The sequence below is a fragment of the Brachycentrus maculatus genome, unplaced genomic scaffold, assembly GCF_059751285.1.
Source record: "Brachycentrus maculatus isolate JH-2025_06_01 unplaced genomic scaffold, ASM5975128v1 h1tg000810l, whole genome shotgun sequence".
NCBI lineage: Eukaryota > Metazoa > Arthropoda > Insecta > Trichoptera > Brachycentridae > Brachycentrus > Brachycentrus maculatus.
In genome coordinates, this window is record NW_028281538.1 from 265,673 (window position 1) to 288,057 (window position 22,385).

General features: G+C 30.8%; 1 protein-coding gene across 1 annotated transcript in view; it reads left to right on the top strand.

Moving 5' to 3' along the window:
• LOC148300160 (uncharacterized) overlaps positions 1 to 22,385 on the top strand; it is a gene marked incomplete at its 3' end in the record, with an annotated part of 128,450 nt that overhangs the window by 82,003 nt on the left and 24,062 nt on the right. Inside the window, exon 3 of the mRNA XM_088275171.1 lies at positions 1,841 to 2,025. Within this exon, the coding sequence (XP_088131297.1) occupies positions 1,841 to 2,025 (185 nt within the window). The remainder of the gene's footprint in view (positions 1 to 1,840; positions 2,026 to 22,385) is intronic.

Below are 22,385 nucleotides of genomic sequence, written 5' to 3' on the forward strand. Positions count from 1 at the left end.
TGATCACCTTTCCTTCATGTGTAAAACGATCATGATAACACTGCGTTTATAAGACACAGTGCCCTATGCACCATTGGGGTGCGGATAAGGGTTTTAATATTTTTTTAAACAACTAGTATTCTGCTGATTAGAAGATAATTCACAAAGAAATATTTTCAATGATTTCTATTAAATCTATAATAAGTACCTACTTGTATTTTTTGACATCTGAAATGTTTTGTTTGGATTACTTGAATTAAAAACTATGTTTTCAAATTCGTACTTTAAAACGTAAAAATTTGATTTTTTTTTACCATTTAAAAAAAAAAAATTGTTTCTTACATAAAAATATGTATTTTTAACATGATCTTCGACTGCCCTACAGACAAAAAGTAGTATCCCGGGGTAGAATAAAATATAATATGTATGTTCCTTTTTATCTTTTTTCAAACGTCTTTAAAAAAATCTTTGCAATGGAATATAAACTACAATATTGCTTTGATCTTTAACATATATCAGTATTTTTTACATTACTTGATAAACTTCGTATTTGTAGAACCGCTTAACAAATCATATTCCAGGATTATTACTATATTACTTACATACGTTGTTACATATGAAGAGATCTTTTCGAACAAAACTGTTTTATTAATTTCCGAGAAATCAGCTATGAAACAACTTTTTACTTCTCATATAAACAGTAATATTCTTTGTGAAATTGACAAAAATCTTGAACAAAAACTTGAAGATAGAAATACGATTACTCGATCGGAAGTGAAAACGACGAATTTATGATATGTATGTATATAAATACGATAAAAGGAGGATAAATAGTGCCATTACTGAAATTCATCTTTCCGTAAGCTTTATGATAAAACATTTGAAAAAGGTCAGCTATCTCACTCAAGAAGTAAGGAAACCTAAATATCTGTGTAATAAAGGGTAATATCTTGCAAATATTTTGTTTAGATAAAATAGCTGAATAGCAAAATGACTGCTTTTATGTCTCAAATCGAGCAAAACGTCAAGAATATTAACACCAAGGTAATAAATATTTTTTTTATAAAAATCATGGGTTAACGTAAAAACTTCAAGAAAAAGAGAGCTCCGAGAAAAAATAAATTTAATATCATCTTTTTTTTCTTCTTTTTCATCTTCTTTGTGTAGGCATTATGGCCTATTTTTATGAGGGATTAGCCTATTGCAATGTAGATTCCTAGCTGTCAATCATCGATAACTTAACCAAGCCTATGGCGGTAGTAATACCTGTAAATGCCCAGACTTCCATATTATTCTTTATCTTTGTTGAGATGTCAAAAAACAATGTAAAATAATGAATTTACAACATTTTGAGTGTGTCCAAATGCTTGTTCACAAAATCTGGATTATCTCCAATTACAGAAGTTATTTTCACATAATTTATTGACTTCTCATTAAAGATGAAGATGAATATGGAAGTCTGGGCATTTACGTGGCTGACGACTGTCATAGGCTGGTTTAAGTGATCGCTTTACACTTTTATTTTTTTAATGATATTTTCTGGCGTTTCTTATGTGTGTGATAATAATCCAGAATTCGGACCTCACATACTATTAAAAGAGTTTCTGTATAAAAAAGCTTCTTTCCATCTCACCAATAGATGTCTCTAGTGAAGTTCTAGTTATTCAAGAATAATGTTTCATAAATTGGTTCATATTTATTGAATTTGTGACATAGAAAAGTGATCACTTAAACCAGCCTAGGACGGTCGTCAGCCCCGTAAATACCCATACACCCATATTCTTCTTCATCTTTGATGAGATGTCAAAAAAAATATATGAATGTCTTTAGTTTTAGATTCATGATTTCGTTTTTTTTTCAGTAGTGGAAATGCAAGGATCTACTGCTATGCCGTCTGCAGTGCCAGGGCCAACTATCCTAGGGCCCAGTTCAGGTCCTTCCGAGGACCGAAGTCCTGATTTCACTGGACCCATCGCCAACGTCACAGCTGCCGTGGGCAGGCTGGTGGTCCTCACCTGCGCAGTTAGCGAACTGGGCCCATTCAAAGTAAGTTATTTAATGATTATATTATGGAACAGGTAGATGATTTCGTGTATTTAGGTAGTATGTTTTCTAGGGATGGAAAGATTGATAAAGATATAGAAAGGAGAGTGAATGCTGGGAACAAAGTGAACGGTGCACTGAAATCAGTTATAGCAAATAAAAACCTATCAGCGGAAGCTAAACTGGCAGTGCACAACGGAGTACTGGTTCCAACTCTAATGTATGGAAGTGAAACATGGAGTTGGCAAAAGAAGGATGAAAGTAGACTGAATGCAGTCGAAATGCGATCTCTCAGAAGAATGTGTAACAAAACGATGTATGATAGATGTGCGAATAGTGAAATAAGGAAAGAATGCAAAGCTGAGATAAGCATTATCGATAAAATTAAGAAAGGTGTGTTGAGATGGTTTGGACATGTAGAACGAATGAGTGAGGAAAGAACGGTAAAACAAATTTATGAGGCGAATGTTAGCGGGAAAAGAAGCAGAGGAAGACCGAGAAAAACATGGCACGATCAGGTATGCCAAATACTTGAAAGTGGTCAGGTTAGGAGTCGTAACAATCGGCGGGTATGTATGAGGAGATGCATGAACGTGGAAGAGGCGAAGAATGTTTGCAAGGACAGAGTGGTGTGGCGCTCTATTCTCTCTGCCTACCCCTGCGGGGAAGCGGCGTGATGGTTAGTTAGTTAGTTAGTTTAATATTAAAACACATTTTTTTTAAGTAAATTGATTGAAAAAGTGATTGATTGATGAACTTATTTACAATATTTTGAGTGTGTCCAAATACTTGTTTACAAAATCTGGATCAGTTCCAATTACGGGAGATAATCCAGATTTTGTGAACGAGTATTTGGACTCACTCAAAATGTTTTAAATAAATTATCTGGTCAAATTATAAGCTTAAATAAAAAAAATATAAATGATATTTTCTGGCGTTTCTCATGTCGCTAACTCCTTTCAAGAACGTCATAAATCAAAAATCGTCAATTTTCAGTTGTGCATGTTTTCGGAATGCCCAGAAAATGTACTATTTCCCAGCAAAAGAAGCATATGTTTAACTTAATATTTACCCGCTACAGGGCAGAAAGTGTTGTTTTAGCATTTTGAAGAAAAGGTATTGTTTACTTATTTTTTTAACCATACTAAATATTTTTCAAATTGAGAAAAACCTTCAGGTTTTACCTAAAAAGATCTGTTGCATGGTAAAAAGATCAACAAGTGGCTTGATATTTATTTTTAAAACATTGTATTATATTTTTAAACTTTAAAAACGTTCTCCTGAAAAATCAAGTTTTTTTTTATTTATGACGTTCTTGAAGGGAGTGAGCGATGTGTGTGATTATAATCCAGGATTCGGACCATACTAGAAAAAGAGTTTCTACTAAAAATAAAACTTCTTATTATCTCACCATAAGATGTCTCTTGTGAAGTTATAGTGATTCAAGAATAATGTTTCAAAATTAGTTTATATATAAAGAACTTCCAAGAATTTTAGTATTGTGGTTGTCAATAATGGGTATAATTGGCAAATGTTACTTATACCAACGTATGACGGTCGTCAGCCTCGTAAATTCCCAGACTTCCATATTCTTCTTCATCTTTGATGAGGTGTCAAAAAATAATATGAAAATAAACATAAGTTTCTTTTTCTGTGGTCTCAATCCTTAGGATTGGCCTGCAGCAACAAATGACACCTCTTTTGCCATTCCGGTCTTTTATGCGAAACCCTCTTCAGCTCTTCATGCGTTGAACTTATGTTGAAACGTATTTAAATCAAATAAATTATCTTATAACAGATTACAAAGAGATTGATAAACTTTACGATATGCACCAAAAATACGCGTAAAAAGTAATAAAGCGAAAAGATTACTGATGCCCGTGGAAGAGAAATTTTAAAAGGTACTCGTAACAATGATATGAATTGTATACACACACATATACATACATACAACCCTTATCCGCACCCGATGGTGCATAGGGCACTGCATCATATAAAAGCAACGATCGTTAACACACGAAAGAAAGGTAATAAGCCAATATGAATAAATATATTAATATTTTATAGGATATAGATGACGTTGGTGAAGGAAATTAGAGTGAAAGAGTAAACTGCTTTATGAGGAACAAATGGAGGATAGACATATATCTGTAAGCTAATAAATTTATTCATTCTCTTACGTTTACGATGATCTTATATTTATTAATTTTTTACAATAAAAATAAAAAAAAAAACATATTGAAAAAATATTGGGTTTAACTTATAGTAAAATTTTCTATTTATTTTAATATGCCAGATATCATAAACCGAATGTGAGAGAACGCTAAAACAAATACAAAAAAACAATATTCATTTCGGATGCTAGTAAGTAACATGCTTATGGACATAGAATAATTCAGCGGTTCTCAAAATATGCTCCGCGGATACCTGGGGCTCCGTAAGGCCTCTGCCAGAGCTTTTCTGCGATTAACAGCAAAATCAATCCAAAAGTTATTTTTTGAATTGTGTCATTATGTGTTGTATACTTCTATAGAAGTCACAAGTGTATTTTTTTTATTTCTTTAGTTAGCTTAATTATAAGAGCGAGAAAAACATGGCACGATCAGGTATGCCAAATACTTGAAAGTGGTCAGGTTAGGAGTCGTAACAATCGGCGGGTATGTATGAGGAGATGCATGAACGTGGAAGAGGCGAAGAATGTTTGCAAGGACAGAGTGGTGTGGCGCTCTATTCTCTCTGCCTACCCCTGCGGGGAAGCGGCGTGATGGTTAGTTTGTTAGTTAGTTAGCTTAATTATATTTACCAATTTAACTTTCTTCTTACCGTAAATAAAATATTTTTCTTCAAATCAGACTCTTTTCATTCTTCATACATTTAGGCATCTCATCATACATTTTCAAACCCTTAAACATTTTACAATTTTACGACTCGAAAATGGCAGTCTTATTATATTTTTTCTAGTACTATGTTCATGAACTTTTGAAATCCTTAAAATATTTGAGAAATTTATAGTTAAAAAAATATATAAAGGTAAGCATATTTCACTGACTCCTTTCAAGAACGTCATAAATAAAAAAACTTGATTTTTCAGGAGAACGTTTTTAAAGTTTAAAAATACATTACAATGGATTAAAAATAAATATAAAGAAGAAGAAATTAATTTTTTTACTGTGCAACAGATCTTTTAAAGTTAAACCTGTTTTTTTTTCATCATTTGAAAAAAAAATAGTATATAAAAAAATATGAGCAACGCTTTTTCTTAAAAATGCAAAAACAACACATTCTGCCCTGTAGCGGGTAAATATTAAGTTAAAAGTACGCCTTTTTTGCTGGGATATAGTTCATTTTCTGGGCTTTCCGAAAACATGCACAACTGAAAGTTGAGGATTTTTGATTTTTGACGTTCTTGAAAGGAGTGAGCGATTTGTCCCTTACCATTTTAATGTTCATTATTAAATAATAAACAAAAAGCCAAGCTTACATTATCCAGGGCTCTATAAAATATTTAGCATTTCAAAAGTGGTCCGTCCCCATAAAAAGTTTGAGAATCGCCGGTCTAATGTTAAGACATATTGATCTATCTGTAAATATAACATTTCATTTTCCTTTGTTTCTCTAAATAGGAAAATATAAATATACTACCCCAACAAGGGTATTGTAAGAAGTACCTATTCCAGATTTGCTCAATACCCCGAAGCACTGATGAAAATCAAATGGGGGGGATTTGTCTTAACCACCGAAATATATTTGTCATAAGGTTTTATTTGATCGAAATTATAAGAAACGATAAAAAAGTTTACAAGGCAGAAAAATGGATATGTCATTATTTTTTATACATACTTAAATGCATGTGTGTATTTTTTTCTCATGTTAAAATAAGAATTGATTTGAGAGACAAAAAACCTTTCTGTATACAGTGATTTTCACTATTTTCAATACTAAGGAAAACATGAAATATTGTCCCTCATGAATGCAAGATGCATGAAATATATTTTTCAATTACTTTAAATATTCTTTTTTTTAACTGTCTACCAGTCAGTGCCAGTCTATTTACACTGGAAGTTAAAATAAAAAAAGGGAAAGAGTGATCCAACTAACAAATTTTAAATACACTCTTTAAGGTAACGTCTTCATTCATCTCAAATAAATAAGTCATTAATCAAATTTGAAATACAATTTTTTATGGTAACGTCTTTATTTATCACGAATCAACATGTCACTTGTAAAGGATTCTACTCGTAGATTTCCAAATTCTAAAAAATGTATGTACATTTACGTACATTCATATTCTGGCAGTACACAACTCTGTCCTGGTTTTAACCCTAATGTTTGGAAATGAAGCATAGATTTGGCGAAAAGGGTTGAAAGTAGACTGCATACTCTGAGACAAACCAGCGTCAAAACGATGATTTTACTCGCATGAAAGATCTTTGAATTGGGATATTCAGAGAGATTCAAGGCTGAGATAAAAATTATCGATAAAATTAATAAAGGTGTCTTGAGATGGTTTGGGAATGTGAATCTTTTGAGTGAAGAAAGAACAGCAAAACAAATTTATGAGGCGAATAAAGTTTCTAAATAGAAGTCAAGGACGACCGAGGAAATCTTGGCATGATCAAGAATTTGAAATACTTAAAATTGTTTGTCCGCCTCCGTAGTGTAATGGTCAGTACGCTCGGCTACTGTACTGGAGGTCCCGGGTTCGATTCCCAGGGGGGGTCAAATAAATATAAGTATTTTTTTCACTCTTATATTTACTCAATACTACCTTGGACTGGTACCGGAAGCGTAGGGCTGATCACCTTTCCTTCGTGTGTTAACGGTCAAGATAACACTGCGTTTATATGATGCAGTGCCCAATGCACCATTGGGGTGCGGATAAGGGTTTGAATGAAATGAATGAAGCTGTTTACGTCAGAAGTCGGAATAATCGGTGGGTGATGAGGAGATACGTGAACGTGGAAGAGACTTAGATTGTTTGCAAAGACATATACAGAGTGATGTGGCGTTTATTTTTCTCTTGACAGTTACTTAGTTAGTTTTGATATGCATATCAGTGGCCTTCACACAATTCATTTTATTTGTTTTCACACAAATAATTTTTATCATCCTCCCGTTTCGAAGTTCCAACCCTGGATGCTGAATCTTCCGCCCAACTCCTGAGAATGGGCATTAAAGGGGTAACTCTTCTCATAACTCCGCCACTGCACTCGAGGATGTAAATTTCCCGTCTCAACTTTCGGCCACAAAGGACCACTTATGAATAAATGTAGGATGTAGGAACAAGTTGGGGTCGCGGATAGAGAATCATTGCGGAGAGGTCAGAAACTCCACGTGTCCCTTCGGGCGCCTTCGAACTCACCCCTGAATCACAACCCCTTGAAATTACTTTACTTTTTTTATCCCTCGATAAAAATAAATATGGCGAGATATGTACATTTCTTGTCAGATCTGAAAATACCATTTGTAATTTTTTCGTCCAAAAAATATATTTTTCAGTCATTAAAGATACAGAAAATATAAATGTGTTTACATATTCTTATTTGAAATCGAGTTTTATAACTGCGAATATGTAAAAAAAATGCAAAAAAGTTTCTTCATAAAAAAAGTCGTCAAACCTTAATTTACAGTATATATATATATATATATATATATATATATATATATATATATATATATATATATATATATATATATATATATATATATATATATATATATATATATATATATATATATATATATATATATATATATATATATATATATATATATATATATATATATATATATATATATATATATATATATATATATATATATATATATATATATATATATATATATATATATATATATATATATATATATATATATATATATATATATATATACATAATAAACCATAGTCAAAAATATATATATATATATATATATATATATATATATATATATATATATATATATATATATATATATATACATAATAAACCATAGTCAAAAATACTGGAAATTTTCCAATTGTAATGTGATGCAATGAATAATTCAAATATTCATCGACCTTCAATAGGATTACTTTTGACCGTTACCGGGAATTGAAATTAAGGAAAATTAATGAGCATGAATATAAGCATCATTCTAGAACAGTGGTTCCCAAACTCTTTTACCTCCCCCCCATATTCTTATTTAAAACTTACCCTGGGTGAAACCTACTGATTGTACCTGCTACACTGAAAGTCGGTATGCATCGCTCGCTTACAATTATTTTTATAAATGTCCTATTGTCGAGTAATTGAAAAACAGTCCTTAAAACGTGTTTCTATATGTGTGTGTTACTATATGCTTCCAAGTCGTTACCCATTACAGAAGGATTATCTCATGTCTTATCGTGTGTATATTTTCACTTCATTGCTTCTCTAGCCTAACACAAGGGCTGGAATATAATATATATATATATATATATATATATATATATATATATATATATATATATATATATATATATATATATATATATATATATATATATATATATATATATATATATATATATATATATATATATATATATATATATATATATATATATATATATATATATATATTACCTCCCCCCCATATTCTTATTTAAAACTTACCCTGGGTGAAACCTACTGATTGTACCTGCTACACTGAAAGTCGGTATACATCGCTCGCTTACAATTATTTTTATAAATGTCCTATTGTCGAGTAATTGAAAAACAGTCCTTAAAACGTGTTTCGAAAGGTCTTTTTTTCCAATTTCACCCCGTTCGGTGTCTTACACCAGATTGAATATAATAAAAATAGTGAGGAAGATTACTGTTCAAGAAATTCGTTTAAAAATAATGAGGAGCGAATGAATAACGAGAGAATGAGAACACAACGAAGACGGCCGAAAAAGACTTGGCACGATCAGATCAATCAGAATCTATAATCTGGTGATGTCAAATGTACATATGTGTAATCGGAGGGCTTATATGACTAGATGTATAAATGTGAAGGAGGAATGTATGTCAGGACATAAGATTGTGGCATTCCATCCCCTTTCTCTAACCCTGCGGGGAAACGGCGGGATGGAGTCATAGCAGTAGTTAATAATTTATATGTATAATGTTAACAAAAAATTATTTAAAAATTCCTAAAAATGTGTCAGAAATTTTCTTTGATGCATGCACGGACCCCTTGAATGATCCCGGGGACTCCTGGGGGTCCGTACGGACTGTTTTGGGAACCACTGTTCTAGAATATTATTATGAACATGCTCATACAGAGAACTGAGCCATTATTCTCAATAGCTCCGACCAAATTCAAAGGAATCCTAATGCCTAACAAATTGCTAACCGGACCTATTATGATCTCGTAGGCCAACTAATTCGAATTATTTTAACTAATTAATATCTGAACCGTCGGTGGAAACCACGACTCAATTCTCTTTGTTAAAGAAGTTAATACGGTTTGATTGATTCTCTAACAAGTCATTATAATAGGGTCGCTCCGAGGGTCACGATTAGCTTACAAAATTTAAATCGGGAACGAAACAGTTTTGATATTCGTTTCTTTGATTTACGATTAGTTTCGAACCTTTAATTTGTCTCCGGTCATTCATTTAAGATCATTTTATTTTTTCACATCTCATCGAAGATGAAGAAGAATATGGAAGCCTGGGCATTTACGGGGCTGACGGCCGTCAAAGGCTGGTTTAAGTGATCACTTTACACACGTGTAACATTCACCAATTCTACCCATTATTGACAACACACTACTCAAATTCTTGGAAGTTCTATGTAAATGAACCAATTTAGAAACCTTGTTTTTGAATCACTAGAACTTCACTAGAGACATCTATTGGTGAGATGAAAAGAAGCTTTTTTATTGATGAGATGTCAAAAAATAATATGAAAATACTCCTATAATTGGAGATAATCCAAATTTGTGAACAAGTATTTGGACGCACTCAAAATGTTTTATTAAAGATCAAATGTAATTGAATATTGCACTGATAATGACCATATTTACAGTAAAATATACTATAATATACATTCATATGTATACGAGTTATACAGAATTCAAAAAATTAAGTATTGAGTGCTTTCCATAGTTTATTTATTATTGTGTTAATAAAATTTGCCTTAGTCAAAGATTTTTTAAATAATTTATGTAAAACATTTGTATTTTTTAACTTAAAATGCTACGGATATCGCAAGATAAGACAAAAAACTATTTGATCAGCAAGATATTAAATTTTAAATAAAAATTAAAAATGTGTATGTATTGAAAAATTAAAATTAGGAAAATTTTCAACTATGTTAAAAACTTATATTAAAAGATATTAAGGAATTCCTCATGGTGCGACACATAGAAGTATACTAGTTTTTCATCTGTTAGGACGCTTTTCATAATATGAGTCGGTATAAATAAAATGCGACAATTTCCACTTACAAACAAAATGATTACGAATTGCTTTAAAAGAGATGTTTATCAAAATACATTTTTTTCAATAAATTGGGAAAAACAGGAATCAAATCATTTGCAATATACAATATAAGATATTTAACTACCATTATAAGAGTATATTACTGAAAACATCAAATTAGTTTTTAATAGACAAGAAAAGATATTTAGTTACCATTACAAGAGTATTCAACTGAGAACATCGAATTTGTTTACAATAAACGACATAAGATATTAAGTAACCATTCTTAGAATATTCAACCAAGAATAACGAATTAGTTCACCATAGATTATTAGAAAAAATAAGGTAGAGGAAAATCAATTGAGATGGTATGGGCACATAGGATAAGAGAACCTGACATTTGTATTGTGAATCAGGCGATCGCCATGGATCTTCCTCAAAAGACATGTAGAGGAAGACCAAAAAAATCATGAAAGCCATAGAAAGACAACATGATTTGAAGGCATGACCTAGGTGACGTTATATATGATAAAAGGACCTACAACCTGAGGACGAGGAGAGCTGACCCTAACAGTGGACAAAGACGATGATCTGGTATGGAGCAAGGAAGTAGTCAAAATTAGATATTTTAACTACTATTATAAGAGTATTCAACTACAAAAAGCCTTTAGAAATACTGTTGACGCTACATTATCGTCAATGAAAAATAAATTAAGACAGAATCCACAAGCACCTATCACCAAAAGTTTTCTGTGTAAAATCTTTACCATATACTTAGGAAAAAGGGGGATAAGTGACTTATTTCTACTTAATAATGCGTTATAAATTCTTCGAAAGTCTTGATTACAAAAGAAACCCTAATATTCCAGCCCTTGTGTTAGGCTAGAGAAGCAATGAAGTGAAAATATACACACGATAAGACATGAGATAATCCTTCTGTAATGGGTAACGACTTGGAAGCATATAGTAACACACATTTCTCTAAAAAAGTATACACTCTACCTAAAGTTCAGGAACACATATCTAGCTTCTTAGGCCCTCCCTAGTGTATGAATTATATATGGGTGATTAAATACCCGAAATATTGTTTCAAGCTAGATAAAATATTTTCCAAGGGTTAAAAAACTTTTTATCCAGCTTATCCCTTGAGAAGCTTTAGTATACATTCAAATCTATTTTTCAAATATATCTTATTATGAACTTCGTATATTTACATTAGTATTTGCAAAGTTTGCAAGTAATTTCATATATAACAATATTATACTAATGTCTAATATGGAAATGAGTTAATAGTGCACTGAAATCAGTTATGGCAAATTTCAAACTTACAGCAAAAGTTTAACAGGCAATATTCAATGAAATCTTGGTACTAACCCTAATGTTTAGGAATCGAAGCATGGAATTTGCAAAAAAATAATGGCAGAAGAGTGAATGCAGTCGAAATGAGATCTCTCAACGAATGTGTGGCAAAATGAAATAATACAAAACTGAGAAAACCATTATCAATAAAATTTAAAAAATTATGTTGAGATGGTACTGGCATGTGAAACAAATGAGTGAGGAAAGAACAGTAAAACAAATTTATGAGGCAAATGAAGTTGGAAATAGGAGCAAAAGAAGCCGAGAAAAACTTGGGATGATTAAGTATTTCAAATATGTACGTGACGGATAATCGTCGGGAATGTAAGAAGACACGCATATTAAATTTGTAATAATATGTAAATATTTCTTTTTTTTATATTTTTTTGGACATCTCATCAAAGATGAAAAAGAATATGGAAGTCTTGGCATTTACGGGGCTGACGACTGTCATAGGCTGGTTTGAGTGATCACTTCACACACGTGTAACATTCACCAATTCTACCCATTATTGACAACCACGCTACTCAAATTCTTGGAAGTTCTGTATATATGAACCAATTTAGAAACCTTGTTCTTGAATCACTAGAACTTCACTAGAGACATCTATTGGTGAGATGAAAAAAGCTTTTTATTAATTATTGATTCCTTTTATTGGAGATAATCCAGATTTGTGAACTAGTATTTGGGCACACTCAAAACGTTGTACATGTAACTGAATTATCATTATTTTTTTCTTATTCTTTCACTAGTAAGTTAGGTAGTCTTATGTCATGTTGACACAGATATTATGAAAAAAATATTTTACATTTTTAATAACATAAAAAAAATTATCTTTCATTTTTTCTTATTATTCCACGAGTAAATTAGTCATTCAAATGTCTTATTGACACAGACATTGTAAAAAATACACTAAATTTTTGTAATAACATATGTATACATACATTTGATGAAGGAACTTTCAATTTACTCCTTATTTTTTCACGAGTAAATTAATTGTTGTAATGTCTTGTTGGCACAGATATTATAAAAATACATACAAAACATTTTAAATAACATATGGATAAAGTATCATTTAATAACATAAAGCTGAAGTCTCTTCCTTATTTTTCCTATTATTTCACTACATTTTGTACACAAGTACATTATTATTCATTTTATTTTTAATGTATTCGTTTTACCCTTCAAGCGACTGATCTTCAAAAAAGAATGTCAACCCTAAAAAGGTTAAAATGCGATGTTTTAATGTCAGTAGAACAGAGCTTTTAAGGTTTCTCTTGAAGACTACTAGCCTTGATTCGAATTCGGTAAAATGTTAAGACGGTTTTACCCCATAATCCTCTGAATTCTGGTCTCCTGGTGAGTTAGATGGTTTCCATTAAAACAATTTACCTCTTGAAAGTAATATATAAGATTTAAAAGTGCTTACTCACCTTTCGAGAGCTTAAGAGGAGCACACTTTCAAGGCTTTGTGAATTACATGATATAAATTTAATACAGTTATACCTTAATTAACGAGTGTTCTAACACACTTGTTATAGAGAAATTATTATATTTTAATCCGTTATTGAAATGTAAAAGTAAAATATTTAAATTTATAAAACTATGAATGTGCGGCAAAACGTTGTATGATAGATATACATTTTGCTCACTCCTTTCAACAACGTCATATTTCAAAATTTGATTTTTTAGAAGTTTAAAATTATAATAAAACGTTTTAAAAATAAATATCAAGCCACTGATTGAACTTTTTACTGTGCAACAGATTTTTTTAGGTAAAACCTGATCATTTTTTCACCATTTGAAAAAAAATATGGTATATTAAAAAAAATTAAACAATACCTCTTCTTCAAAATGCAAAAACAACACATTCTGCCCTGTAGCGGGTAAATATTAAGTTAAAAATATGCCGCTTTTGCTGGGATAAAGTACATTTTGTGGGCATTCCGAAAACATGCACAACTGAAAATTGACGATTTTTGATATATGACGTTGTTGAAAGGAGTGAGCGATTTGTACGAATGGTGATATAATGAAAGAATCAAAGGTTGAGATTAAAAATTAAGAAAAGTGTGTTGAGATGGTTTGGTTATGTGAATCGAATGAGTGAAGAAAAAATAATTAGTAAAATAGTGAATGTAGTTGGTAATAGAAGCATTGAAATTTATTAGCTAAAGCGAGAGTCCTGGTTCCAAACCTAACATATGTATGTGAAGCATGAAGTTGGCAAAAGAAGGATAAAAGTAGACCGAATGCAGTCGAAATGCGATCCTTGTGGGAAATGCGAGACTATAAATACGGCAAAACGATGTATTATAGATGTTCGAATGGTGATATAAGGAAATAATGCAAGGTTGAGGTAAGATAAATTTAGAAAACTGTGTTGAGGTGGTTTAGGCATGTAAAAGGAATGAGTGAGGGAAGAACGATAAAACTAATTTATGGAGCGAATGTCTTTGGAAATCGGGAGACCGAGAAAAACGTGGCATGATCAAGTATTTCAAATACTTTTAAGTGGTCAGGTGAGGAGTAGGAATAATCTGCGAGAATATATGAGGAGATGCATGAATGTGGAAGAGGAGATTATTTACAAAAACAGAGTGGTGTGTCATTATTTTTTCCCTGCGAGGAAGTGGCGCGATGATTAGTTTTGATACATAATGATATGCAAATTAGTGGTTCTCATATTATTGATTTTCACTCAAAGCATTTTATTATCATCTTCCCGTTTTGAAATTCCAACCCTGGATGTCCAATCTTTTAAAATGTCTAGCATTCTATTCTCTCCGCTTACTCTTGCGAAGAAGCGGCGTGTTTATTATGTAGTTAGTTAAATAATAAATACAAAATGAATCGGACAATCGTACCAACATAAAGTGCTTAGTAGGTTTGTAGTCAACAGTCGGGAACTAGTAGACATATGCAAGTAATGAGGATAGTTAGAAATCCCAGGGGTGAAGCTGAAATGCGGACACTGATATATTTACTGAATGGAGAGTAATAGTTTCCAACTCTCAAGTGATAGTTTCATGTTTGTGCGACTGCATATTATCATCTCATACTATCTGCACCCGGCCATGCGTTGCTGTGGCACAGTCTGGTCAAATGAAAAAGATAAAAGAAAGCACGCATTCACAATATGGTCAAAATGCTTGTGAAACAAATAAAATATTGAGAAACTCTAGCAAAATGTAATTTTTGATCCTATTTCACCTTCATGTCTAAACTATGTTTATATTTTATTGTTTTTTTTTTTAAATGAATATTAATTAATTAACACTCTCCTTATCATTCTTCGTTCACATTGTGTAATACCGGTTTAAAAATAAAATTAAAAACACCTCAAGTTTTGGATTAATCATTCCATCATCAGGTCACACAGAACGTCCTTCTCTATAAAAATTTAGTGTATCCAAATACTTGTTAAAAATCTGGATTGTTAAATTATTTTTGACATCTCAACATATGATATGTGAATATAATCCTCACATACAAATGAAAGAGCTTCTGCTTAATAAAAGATTTCCTCGTCTCACCATAGATGTCTCTAAAGAAAGAAGTTTTGCACACTCTGTTTCGAGTTCTATCAATATATCTAGAAGTTTCACGAATTTGAATCGTGTGGTTGTCAATCATGGGAATACGAGTAACTGGTGAATGTGACATGTGTGTAAAGTGATCACTTTGAACCAACCTATGACGATCGAAAACCCCGTAAATGCTCAGACTTCCATTTTCTTCTTCATCTTTATTGAGATGTCAAAAAAATAATATATAATATTTGTTTATGTACGATGTTATTTTAGTACTCCTTGTATGCGTATATGTTCGTCGAAATTTGTATGGCAAACATAAATCATTCATCTATTTACATTTTTTATGCATTATCATACCAACTGCTTCGTTTTGTTTTTACACCCTGGAACATAAAGAGGATGTACCTACGAAAAAAAAAATTGTTATACAAAATGTGATGTTTTTGTTACGTTTGGGCTGGAAACATAAATCATAAAGATGTATGTACAATGAGTATTTATTTCCTTGATAAAAGCGAAAAGCATTTTGAAAAATAACGTTTTTAATTTCAAAATAATAAATTTGACATATCATCAACGAAATAACTGATGAGCATGACCGAATTTACGATACAAAAGACTTAAAAATATTCCAACGAAGTGCCCTATACACCAATATTCACTAAATAAGGGATAAAGAATACAATTATAATCTAATAAAAAAAACAATGAAATCTAATTCAATATATCTAATCAACATACAAAATAGCGAATACATATCGCAATATTTTTTTTATATGCACACAAAATATAAAAATAAAACACATGTCTGAAATAACTTTTGATTTGTGAATGAAAACAAGACTAGTCTCGAGACCTGCAGATGTTCTCATCAGTGAGTTAAAATACAAACTTTCGTTATTTAATAACGATTATATTTTAACCTGTTGATGAGAGCATCTATAGCTCTCGAAACTAGTTGTGTTTACATTGAAATACTCAAATGTGGTCTAAAATAAAACAAATGAAGTTTTATTTTTAAATCGTCGTTGTTTTTTTAATGATTCCACAGCTTGAAGGATGATTATCAAAAAGCATTAACCCAAATATGGAAATACTTCTAATTTTATGTGAAGTAATTTTTTATTTTTTTTTTAATTTCAATAAATATTTATTAGAATAATAAAAATTATGTGAAGAATCATGTATTTTTAAATATCGTATTAAAGTTGTTAATACTTTTTCTACCCCTTTCTTAAGAATCGAGCCCAAGTCCCACATCTTGATAGATAAATGTTCTGACTACTACGCTAAAGAGGCGGACATGACGAAAAAAAAATCTTCTTATATTTGAAGCACTAACTTTGTAATTTTCCATTTTATATTTAAAATATAACACTGTTTTAAAATCTTTATAAATATTTTATTATAATTTAATTTACCGGTTTCGAAGCTAACCGCTTATTTATCAAGACTGATTAATACTGATTAATACAAGAAGTATTATTAGTTTTGTTAAACAAGTGGTTTGCTTCAAAACCGGTAGATATTATAATTAAGTAATAATTAAATATTTATGGTGATTTTTAATACAAAGTTATATTTCATTTTATTTTTGACATCTCATCAAAGATGAAGAAGAACATGGAAGTCTGAGCATTTACGGGGCTGACGACCGTCATAGGCTGGTTTAAGTGATCACTTTACACACGTGCAACATTCATCAATTCTACCCATATTGACAACTACACTACTCAAATTCTTGGAAGTTTTGTATATATGAACCAATTTAGAAACCTTGTTCTTGAATCAATAGAACTTCACTAGAGACATCTATTGGTGAGATGTAAAGAAGCTTTTTATTAAGCAGAAACTCTTATATTAGTATGAGAGATCCAAATCCTGGATTATAATCACACACATGAGAAACGCCAGAAAATACCATTTTCATTTTTATTATCTAAACTTATAATTTAACCAGACAATTTATTTACAACATTTTGAGTGTGTCCAAATACTTGTTCACACAATCTGGATTAGACTTCCATGTTCTTCTTCATCTTTGATTAGATGTCAAAAATAATATGAAAATAACTCCTGTAATTGGAGATAATCCAGATTTTGTGAACAAGTATTTGGACACACTCAAAATGTTGTAAAGTTATATTTCAATTATGTTATATTACGGATATTATTATCAAGGATATTATTTTTCCGATTCAAAACTTCACCCAATTATTTTGATTACTCAACATGTTGACCAACTTTTTTTCACAACAAGCACATATTTCGTTACATGACCCATCAATATATATACACAGGTATGAATTTGTTGTACGCCTTTATCACCGTTTCAAAGAAATTTCTCCCATCTTCAGTCGCTCGAAGTCGTAAAAAGTCTAATGAAATATCTCGAACTTTTCCCTTTATTGACATAAATAACAAACATACTGTAAGTAAGTGCCCATAGAAGCTCCGATCTTCAAACTAATTTTACTTTCTTATGAATACATTTTTATATGAACAGAATTAGCATTGACTTATTCTTTGGGGTACGTTTTAAACTTTTGAATAAATTACATTTTTTTCTGTTTTTTGGATTTAAATTTATTCCCTTTTGAGACATTTACTCATTGTACTATAGGCACTTTTGTGTTTTATTTTAATAAAACTCCAAATTTATCTCTGGTTCTTTCAGATTTCAGTGATCGTGGAATTATTTTCAAATCAGTTAAAGAATTCGATAATTTAGATTTACATATGAGCATGTTTAAATATTCTGTATTAAAACGTGTTTATTTTATGTATATATTTAAATTACGAACGGAGTCCTGGTTCCAACTCTGATGTATTGAAGTGAAACATGGAGTTGGGAAAAGAAGGATGAAAGTAGACTGAATGCAGTCGAAATGCGATCTCTCAGAAGAATGTGCGACAAAACGATGTATGATAGATGTACGAATAGTGAAATAAGGAAGGAATGCAAAGCTGAGATAAGCATTATCGATAAAATTAAGAAAGGTGTGTTGAGATGGTTTGGACATGTAGAACGAATGAGTGAGGAAAGAACGGTAAAACAAATTTATGAGGCGAATGTTAGCTGGAAAAGAAGCAGAGGAAGAACGAGATAAACATTGCACGATCAGGTATGCCAAATACTTGAAAGTGGTCAGGTTAGGAGTCGTAACAATCGGCGGGTATGTATGAGGAGATGCATGAACGTGGAAGAGGCGAAGAATGTTTGCAAGGACAGAGTGGTGTGGCGCTCTATTCTCTCTGCCTACCCCAGCGGGGAAGCGGCGTGATGGTTAGGTAGTTAGTTAGTTTTTATTTCAATTATTAGGTTATTATACGTATCATGTTTTTATTTTATAATGCTTTTAATTTAAGTATTACTTTTTATGTCATAAAAAGTGTTTAATATTAGGACTAATAAAATGATTAAGTAGCATTATTAAGTAAATTTGTAATTTTTTTATATTTTTTTATCATAAAGCATTCAATATGTAATATACATATTTTGTACAAATTGGCCACGGCCGTTAATTTCTTACATACGATTTCTTATACAGTACAATTCAAATTTAAGTTTATAATTATTTGACTATTTTCAAAAATATTTTAGGAGAAAAAATCTCAAATCGGAACGAAATATTTAACGGTTTTGATTTTCAACAATAATAATAATAAAAATCAAATTATTTTAGATGTGTACCTTTTACAGGAAGTATCAATTTTATATACCTATAGATTTCTTGAAATCACTGGAAATGATTACTGAAGTGAACTAATTCATGACAGGAAGCATCTATTGTTATCGCAATGAAGAACGAAGTTTAATTATCCTATGGATTATGACCTGGCGTTCGGCTAGCTTAAGTGATTATTTTACACACTTGTGTAACATTCACTCTTCTGGCCATTATTGAAAATTCATATTGCACTAATTAGAAATACAAGAAAGAAAGATTTTAAAAGTACGGTTGACGGTGGCGCCTTGCAGTTGAGAAATTAAAATCAATAAATTAAGTCCTGGGATGCTGATTTGTAAAATCATTTTTCATATTAAAATGAGAGATGCTTCATCTCAACTTGAGACAGCTTTAATAGTATATTTACTATTCAGATAATTCGCATACCGATTCAGAGGTATGTGAGGTCAAATTAGGGATAAAATTGAAGTACTTTAGACTACCTATAGTCTGGAAATTTACGACCAAGCACCCTATAAGTCGATAACCATTGAGATAAATTTCATTAGAAGTTATGCATAGATAGATATTTCATACTAATAATTTTAATGCTAACCTCTTTTCTTGAATAAAGCACCACTCAATATTATTAAAATTCCTAATGTAAAACTCCACCGTTTTTCACATATTTCTGTGGGTAGGCTGAGAGCAATAATTCTTATAGAATTATTGTGTTTTTGTACTTGTTTATTCAAAAAGCTTACGTACGAAATCAGATTATGGCTATTTGTCTCTCATGCCTGTGAATTTGAGTTTACTCATTTATATTTAGATTTCTGTATCCACAGTCGTTTATTTACGTGTTTAAAAATTTAAACACTTTTTCAGACGAGGGATCGTTTTTTACATGACATAACATGCTTAAAAGATTTAATTTTATTATTTTCTTTTAAAAATGCATTTATGTTTTTGCTTTTTTCTACATATGTGTATTTTGCTTTTCATTATTATTATATTTCAATTTGCTTACAGCTTAAAAAATACAAATTCTCAATCGAGATTTTTATAGACCTATCAACATAGACGAAGAAGTCTCTGAAGAAGAATAAAATATTGGGAAAAATCATTATGTAGAAGTCTAGGCATTGGCTGGTTTCAGTGATCACTTTTTTGTCTCCCTTATATGATCAAATTGCCTTGTCTTAAAAATACCGTTACTGTTTCTGTCTTAATACACTTTATCATTTTACTAAAAAGGCATATAAAATTATATATTACCATTTTAATGAAGAGATAAAATGATGTTTTCACACAGTGTGATTTAGAGTTAAGTTTGTTATTATTTTGAGTATTAACGAACATATTTTGGGAGTAAAAAATCATTAACTGGAATTTAATATTAAGCTATTTAGATTTTTAGTAATAAAATCACAATCGAATTGTTTCAGACACGTACCTTTTACGAATAGTATTACTTGTACATACCTATAGTTTTGTTGAAATTACTGAAAATTCGTGAATAATTTATAAATTAATACCAGATGTCAAAAGTTTGTGGGAAACAAAAGTTACCCTGGAAAGGTTATGAAACAATGGAAGCAGTACTAAGTACCCACCCTTATATCCTATGAACGATATGAAACATATTCGTGCTTTCAAAAGTAAATCGCCATGGGAAATTCAACAAATTTTATTTTGTCTTAATAATGCGGGAACTTTCGCATCCAAGGGAAAAGATGGCCGCTAAATTAAAGAAAAAATTTTTTGTTTTTGAAAAGTTTTTTTGTTTTATTATCACCCCCCCAGATCTGAGGATTTTAGCACTTAAAACTTCTGAATCAAGCCAAGTCCGCGAGAGAATAATAATAAGTTGCACGGTAAATGAGGTGATTTTAAATCATTTCTTTTACCAAACACAACTGGGTTAAGCATTTCGAATGAAGAGTTGTGTTAAGTTTAACCATATTTTATTTCATATACTACATTGTATTTTTGAATTTAAAGGCATCTTTTTTAAAGGGTTTTAGAAACAAAATAAAAAGTATCCAGGAAAAGAATTACTGACACATACTTAACCCTTCACTGCATGGTGTATCAAATTTGTTACATACCCAAAAGTTAGTGTCAAAACGTTCTTTAAAAATATAAGCAACCATTCTTTGTTGTTACTGATTAGATACATTTATAACTCAAGTATATAGTTCATAATTTAGCCAAAAGATGCGCTATGAATGCCAAAATAATAACTTCACTTGTCTCTCGAAGACGAACTGTCAATGCAGTCATGCAGTGAAGGCTTAAGATTATTTATACATAAATTGATTTGTCAGTCACTCTGCATCAATACCTATCCATATTGATATTAATTTTAATTGATAAATACCGTTATTTCTTAAAATCTATTGTGACACGTGTTTCAATTTATTCCGCATCATTTTCAAACACCGTATGTGAAGCGAAGTCCAAATTTTAAATTTGTGTTCTTGGAACGTTGAAGGATGAAGAAAAAGCTATGTCATATTCTTTTATGTCTTTCTTGAAATATCAATAAGAAATTTTCATATAAATAACTACAAACGACCGAGATACAAAATATGTTAACAAAAACAAGGACACAATGAAAATATTGCAAAGATTTTTATTATTACTTATATTTTCAATAACAATATGTCCATAATTCAATGCTTTATTTTTATTTTAAAGTATGATTTTTTTTAATAGAACCAATTATTAAAACCTTTACACACTTTCCAAATAAATGAACATTGTCATTGTTCTTTAGTTGAAAGACGAATAAGATTTACATGTAAATCGTTAGTTGTGAATTTTCTACGCGAGTACAAATTCGATTATCCGATTTAACCCTCCAATGGATTGAGAAACGAGTCTAATTTACCCCTGCGAGTGTGACAACATCATCGGGGAACTAGATCGTCTCATACCTGTCAATGAAAATGTCGCTCGAGAATTTAATGTGTAACACGATTACTTGTTATGTCTCGTACTTAAAATAGGATTTATTTTATCGAAACGCAATATACAAGAGCGTAAAAAGCTTTTGTATCCCAATTTCACCGAAAATTCTTAGCCAATTCAATATAAGAAAACATGTTTTATAGAAAACACTCAATTTTACTTAAGTGCTGGGAGAAACGAAATTTATACTTATTTATCTGTTTTGTCAAAAAAATTAGTTCAAATCTAAAATTCTGAAAATTAACAATTGGTTAAACATCTTTTTTAATGTGTTTAAATACTTGTTCACAAATCTGGATTATCTCAAATTATAGGAGTTATTTATAATATTATTTTTTGACATCTCAATATAGATGAAGAAGAATAAGTCCGTAAATGCCCACACTT